General features: G+C 66.2%; 1 protein-coding gene across 6 annotated transcripts; it reads left to right on the top strand.

Moving 5' to 3' along the window:
- Positions 1-2,158: 2,158 nt before the first annotated feature.
- RASSF7 (Ras association domain family member 7) lies at positions 2,159-4,855 on the top strand. 6 transcript variants are annotated; one of them, XM_081099141.1, is made up of 6 exons: positions 2,159-2,494; positions 2,884-3,014; positions 3,159-3,871; positions 3,981-4,076; positions 4,152-4,233; positions 4,315-4,854. In XM_081099141.1, the coding sequence occupies exons 2-6, from the start codon at positions 2,912-2,914 to the stop codon at positions 4,341-4,343; spliced, it is 1,023 nt and encodes a 340-aa protein (XP_080955267.1). In that variant the 5' UTR covers positions 2,159-2,494; positions 2,884-2,911; the 3' UTR covers positions 4,344-4,854. The 6 variants fall into 6 exon arrangements, with proteins under 6 accessions (XP_080955267.1, XP_080955269.1, XP_080955266.1 ...); XM_081099143.1 differs by having other exon boundaries at positions 2,191-2,477; positions 4,315-4,855; XM_081099140.1 differs by having other exon boundaries at positions 2,191-2,283; positions 4,315-4,855.
- The last annotated feature ends 1,145 nt before the right edge of the window (positions 4,856-6,000 follow it).

A 6,000-nucleotide genomic window follows, 5' to 3' on the forward strand; every position in this document is an offset into this window, starting at 1 on the left:
TGTGTGTGTGTGTCTACTCCAGGGGACAGCAGACGGTGGGTCACGTGGGTGTCCACACCTTTGTGTTTCCGACCAGGCCAGGGCAGCAGGACACACCTCTAGGCAACGGCGCCTGCGTTTTCATACATTCTCTGTGGTCTCCACACTAAGAGCTCTGCCCTCCAGGATCTGAGGTACCCACCCCAGCCTACAGCAAGGGTCCCAGAGGTTCTGGTCCTTTACCCACCATGCCCATGTCCCCCCACCACCCCACCCCCACCACCCAGACCCAGGGCCCTACCCCTGACACTCACCTGAGGCCTGAAATCCAAGCAGGCTGCGGGGAGAGAAAGGCTCTGTAGCATTGCCATGGATACCAGCACCCAGAAAGGGAGGGGCTGTTTGTTACCAGGAGCCTCCAGGGAGACCCAGACCATGGCCCAGAGTGAGCCCCAGGCCCCCCACCTCCTCCTCCTGGAGGGCTGGTCCAGCCTGAAGGAGAAGCCCAAAGCAACTTCTGAAGGTCCGGGGTACACCGAGGGCCCAGCAGGGCCTGCTACGGCCTCTTTCAGCCCAACACCCCCAGCCAGCCCTGGGGGAGGCTCCACAGGCCCTCCCCCGCCTGCCCATGGAGATCGGTCAGTGAGTATCGGGGGTATGGCTGTCCTGTGACAGCAGGACCAGGCTCCTGAGAATTCGGACCTCACGGGGCTGACCCGACAGGAGGGGGAGAGGAAGGGTGGATGGCCCCAGAAGCTGGGGGAGGGGCTTGCTGAGTGCCTGCCCGGTCTCTGCTCTCAGTGCCCAGTGCCCACCCACCTGACCCACAAGGCCAATGCCCTCCAGCCTTTGCCCCCCACCCCACCCCACCCCACCTTACCTTCACCCTTTCAACATACATTTATTCAGACCTTCGACTTTTGTTCATGTGGGACCTCCTGTGTTGGACAGAACAGGGGCAGGCAGGAAGACCCCCCGGGGTCCAGTCTGATTAGGGCAGAACCGGTTCTTTTTTTTTTTTTAAATATATTTTATTGATTTTTTACAGAGAGGAAGGGAGGAGGGTAGAGAGGTAGAAACATCGATGAGAGAGGAACATCGATCAGCTGCCTCCTGCACACCCCCCACCAGGGATGTGCCCACAACCAAGGTACATGCCCTTGACCGGAATCGAACCCGGGACCCTTCAGTCCACAGGCCGACGCTCTATACACTGAGCCAAACAGGTCAGGGCCCAGAACCGATTATTTTTTTTTAAATCTTCACCCGAGGATTTCCATTGATTTTTAGAGGAAGAGAGAGGGAAAGACAGAAATATCAATGTGCGAGGAACACATGGATTGGTTGAGTCCTGCATGCACCCCGATCTGGGCCCCGGCCAGGGAGGCACCTGGAACCTTGACCGGATTCCAACCCGGGACCCTTCGGTCTGCAGGGCGATGCTCTCTCCACTGAGCCAGACCGGCCAGGGCAGGGGCCATGGCTGAAGAGCTGGCTTGGGCTCTCCCGTGGGGCAGGAGGACTGACCAGGCAGAGGAGGTGTCCACAGCTCAGGAGGGCGCTGGGCCCCCCCGAGGGACAGGAAGGGGTGGAGACAATTAGGCTCAAAGAGCCCGGGGCCTTTGTCACCAGCGTCTCGGAGGTGGGCCCCTTCCCCCACCAGCACGGTCAGCCCGGCTGCAGCGAGAGGGGGCCGGCGGCTCCCCAGCTCCCCCGACCCCGGTGCACCCCATGACTGCGGCCAGGCCCCGAGGGAGCAGGAGACGAGCGACCCTGGCGCGGGGGGCGCATCAGGCAGGGCTCTCTCTGGACGCCGGCGGGCTTGCGGGGTCCCAGGCCCGGGCCCCCGCCCTAGACGGGAGACTCGTCAGATTGGGCGGCTGCGGAGGAAGTGGGCCCGGGAATGGGGCCAGACACCTGCCCCACGCGGCGCCTCGGCTGCAGGCACGCGCTTCCGCGTAGCTCGCGGGCTTTGGCTGTGAGTGGACCCGGGCTCCACCGGCCACTCCGCGCCGCCAAACCCCGCCCACACCTGGGCGCCGAAGGGGGGGCGGGGCGGGCGGGGAGCCAATGGGGAGAGGCGGAGCCCAAGGAAAGTGGCCAATGGGCGTGTGCGAGGGGGGTGGGCGGGCGCGCCAAGAAGCCAATGGGAGCGCGCGGGGCGGGGCCGGGCGGACGGGCTGCGAGCCAATGGGTGGCGGACAGGGACGCTCCCGCGGCGCAGGAGGCGGCAGGTTGCCGCGGCGCCGGGTGCTGGGCAGGAGTCAGTTGGAGTTCGGGTCCCGGAGGCCGGCGGGCGCCCAGGTGAGCCGCGCGGAGCCCGGGAGCCTCCTGAGGCCGGCGGCCGCTCAGAGAGAGGCTCCGGCGCCGGGCCGCGCGTGGGGGCCACACCTGCGCCCGCCCCGCGGCAGGGACGGCGGCCTCCCCAGCGAGCGCTGCGATCGGCGGGAGTGGGCGGGGGCTGCCTGCTCCCGGCTCAGTGGGTCCGGACGGCCGAGGTCAGACCCAGGGCAGGGTGCGTTCCCATGGCAGCGGGGTGCAGAGTTGGCGGACGGGCGCCCCTGGGCGCTGGGGACGGCGCCCCGCGGGAGGGGCAGTGCCCTCCGCGCCAGGTGACTGGGGGGGCAGGAAGTCCTGCATCTGGTTAATGATTCCCCTTGTTCCGGGAGTGGGGCGGGGCCAGAGGAGGCTGGGAAGTGGGGAAGCCTCCAGTGCTCCTGGAGGGCCCACTGGTTCCCCCCTTTGGGGGGCTGGTCTTGACTGCCCCCACCCCAGGAATGTGTGGCCTGCGGGTAGGGCTGGGCACAGGATAGCAGGGCGGCAGCCCCGAACCAGTTCTGTGGGTGAGGGACGGGCCCGGGGGGAGGGCCAGGCAGGGCTGGACATTGTGACCCTCACCTGCAGGACAGGGGTATGCCCTCTGGGCTGGGCCATGGAGCTGAAGGTGTGGGTGGACGGCATCCAGCGAGTGGTCTGCGGCGTCTCAGAGCGGACCACCTGTCAGGAAGTGGTGGTCGCACTAGCTCAAGCTATAGGTGAGTCCCCACCAGGTGGACCTGGGGTGGGGTCTGGCCCTCTGAGGGTGGGGCTAGTTGCTGATCCCTCTTGCCCTCCCCTTGCTTCTCAATTTAGGGGACAAGGGATGGGGGATGTAGGCTGACCCCTCTCCCCCACCCCAGGCCAGACTGGCCGTTTTGTGCTCGTGCAGCGTCTCAGGGAGAAGGAACGGCAGCTGCTGCCCCAGGAGTGTCCAGTGGGTGCCCAGGCTACCTGTGGACAGTTTGCCAGTGATGTCCAGTTTGTCCTGCGGCGGACAGGGCCCAGCCTCACTGGGAGGCCCTCCTCAGACAGCTGCCCACCGCCTGAGCGCTGCCCAATCCGCGCCAGCCTTCCCCCAAAGCCCAGACCAGCACTGGGCCGTGAGCCCCAGAAAGCGCTGACCCTCAGCCTGGGGTGCCCCAGGCTGGCCTCTGGCCTGGCGCTGCCTGAGCCGGTGGCCTCGGTCGCGCCGATGCCCGGCCCCTGCGAAGACCTGCAGGACCTGGAGCGGCGGGTGCAGAGGAACGCAGCAGAGCTGGGCCAGGAGGCCTTCTGGGAGCAGGAGCTGCGGAGGGAGCAGGCGCGGGAGCGGGAGGCACAGTCCCGGCTGCAGGCCCTGAGCGCGGCCACTGCTGAGCATGCTGCCCGGCTGCAGGCCCTGGACGCCCAGGCTCGTGCCCTGGAGGACAAGCTCTGCCAGGCTGCAGAGGCCCCTGGGCCCCCTTCGCCCACAGCATCTGCCACAGAACGCCTGCGCCAGGACCTGGCTGCCCAGGAGCGGCAGAGTGCGGAGGTACAGGGCAGCCTGGCCCTGGTGAGCAGGGCTCTGGAGGCTGCAGAGCACGCACTGCAGGTGAGCTCCTGGGACTGGCACCCGGACTGGACACGGGTGGATTTGGGGGTTGGTCTTGGGGTCTGACCAGGTTCATGGCTATGCCCACTGAGGGTCCCATGTGCCCCAGGCCCAGGCCCAGGAGCTCGAGGAGCTGAACCGGGAGTTGCGTCAGTGTAACCTGCAGCAGTTCATCCAGCAGACGGGGGCCGCTCCTGGCACGCAGGTCAGCGTGGTTCCCGAGGAGGGTCGGGCTGGCGGGGGCCCAGCCCAGCTCCCAGCTGACCTGCTTTCCCCACAGGATCTCATGCCTCCAGCCAGAGGAAAGCCCCTCCCAGGAGCCCCCCGGAGTCCTGCCCTAGTGTCCAGTCTGAGCCCAGAGGGTATGTCTGTCTGCCCCCCTCTGGGTGGGATGAGGTCCTCCTGTGGCCCCCCAGCCCCCTCAGCCTGTGTCCTCTCCACAGTTTCCCCCATGAGGCAGAGCTGGAGGTAGCAGCACCTGCCCCTGCCCGGAATGAACGTCCACTGCCAGCCCAGCCCTGGACTCTGATGGCATGAGCGAGGGCAGCCAGGGGCAGCCCAGCCTGGATAACAGAAGGACTGGCGGTCATGGAGGACTCGTGCCCCCATGCAAGCGGAAGCCCTCGGGCCCTGCACCTGAGACAGAACACCCGGAACTGGGCCAGGAGGCGGCTGAGGACTCTCACCTGGTACTTGCCAAGTCTGCCAAGCCCCATGAGAAGCCTGGGCATGGCCCGCTCAGAACTTGCTAGGCCTCAAAGGCCACAGCTCTTTGTTGGGGACCAGAGATGCGTGGATGCTGTTTTTATCTGTGGGTCTGTGCTTGCGTGTGGGAGGCACCCTTCAGTGTGTGTGTGTGTGTGTGTGTGTGTGTGTGTGTTCAGGTGTGTGTTCAGGTGTGTGTGTACACGAGTGTGTGAGTGCTGCCTCCCCTACGACACTGAAACCTCAATAAACTGCCTGAAGTGGCTTGAGTGTGTCCTGAGGCGGCCTAGGTGGGGTCTATGAGGTCTAACACTGGGGACTCCACCCAGGGTCACTGGGCAGTACCCCGAGCTGCCGGGGGCTGGCCACAGCCAGGGCTCCTGAGAAGGGGTCTCCCAGGGCCTTCCGTTTCAGGCTGCCGTGCCTGCCCCCTCCTCCCCAGGGGCGCTCTGCAGCCGGAGCCCGGTGTTGGAATCGGTCAGGCTGGAGCCCTGGCTTGCGTTTTATGGGACCCTCTCCCACCTCGCTCCTCTCCCTGGGCCTGCTCCTCCCCAGCAGGAGCTGCCGCCCACTCTGGGGTGGCCCCTGGAGAGGAGGACTCCAGGACATGCCAGACCTGCCTGTCAGGTTGACTAAGGCTGAGAGCTTGTAGGGGTGGGTCCCAGGACTCCTGGGTTGGCCAGGCCCAGGGAGCTGTGCCCAGAGGAGCTCTGTAGGCCCCGTGAGGGTGTGGCCGCCGGCCTCCCCACACCCCCCTCGGCTCCCCAGGTGGGCGGGAAGCCTCTGCTGGGAGCCTGCAGCCTTGAAGTCGGGGCAGCCATCCAACTCGCAGTCCTTTGCTGGGCTGGGCCGCAGCTCCCGGCTCCGAGGGCTGTGGTGAAGACCAGAGAGCTCTGTGACGGCCCAAACTCGGGCTCAGCCTCGGTACTGGGGACCAGCAAGGTGACATCCTAGGTCATGGGGGTTTGGGCTGAGTTTTGGGGTTGGCAACATTGGGATGGAGTCAGCCTTCTGGGGTGTCCCTGAGTCAGGCCTGGTGCTCCCCACTTCCTTTGGAGCAGACCACAGGGGCCGTGAAGGCCTCAGCGTCAGGAGCAAGGAAGCCAAGAGCCCAGCTTGCGGGGAGCAAAGACGGGGGTGGGGAGGCTTCCCGCTGAGACAGCACAGATGGGGAGTGGCCTGACTGCTCCAGGCTGCAGGAGGGATCCTCTGCTAGCTCCCAGCCCGGCCACACTCCTGTCTCCACTGCCCTGCTCAGCAGCCTGTTCCTGACCCGTGGGTCCAAGCACAGGGTCACACGGGGTGTAGCCTGGACTGGAAAGGCTGATGGGGCAATGTCCTGGTGGAAGGGCTGGGGGCACGACCTGCTCCCCTCGCCCACAGTCCCTACCCACACTCAGGAAGGTGGGACGGAGCTGGGCCCC

This window comes from Myotis nattereri (assembly GCF_964212035.1).
Source record: "Myotis nattereri genome assembly, chromosome: 9".
Taxonomy (NCBI): Eukaryota; Metazoa; Chordata; class Mammalia; order Chiroptera; family Vespertilionidae; genus Myotis; species Myotis nattereri.

Excerpts from the sequence above, each read along its gene's own strand:
- RASSF7 (XM_081099138.1), top strand. The coding sequence starts at position 2,912 with ATGGAGCTGAAGGTGTGGGTGGACGGCATCCAGCGAGTGGTCTGCGGC. Across the intron at positions 3,872-3,980 it reads CTGCAGAGCACGCACTGCAG|GCCCAGGCCCAGGAGCTCGA; the intron begins GTGAGCTCCTGG and ends CATGTGCCCCAG. Across the intron at positions 4,234-4,314 it reads GTCCAGTCTGAGCCCAGAGG|TTTCCCCCATGAGGCAGAGC; the intron begins GTATGTCTGTCT and ends TCCTCTCCACAG.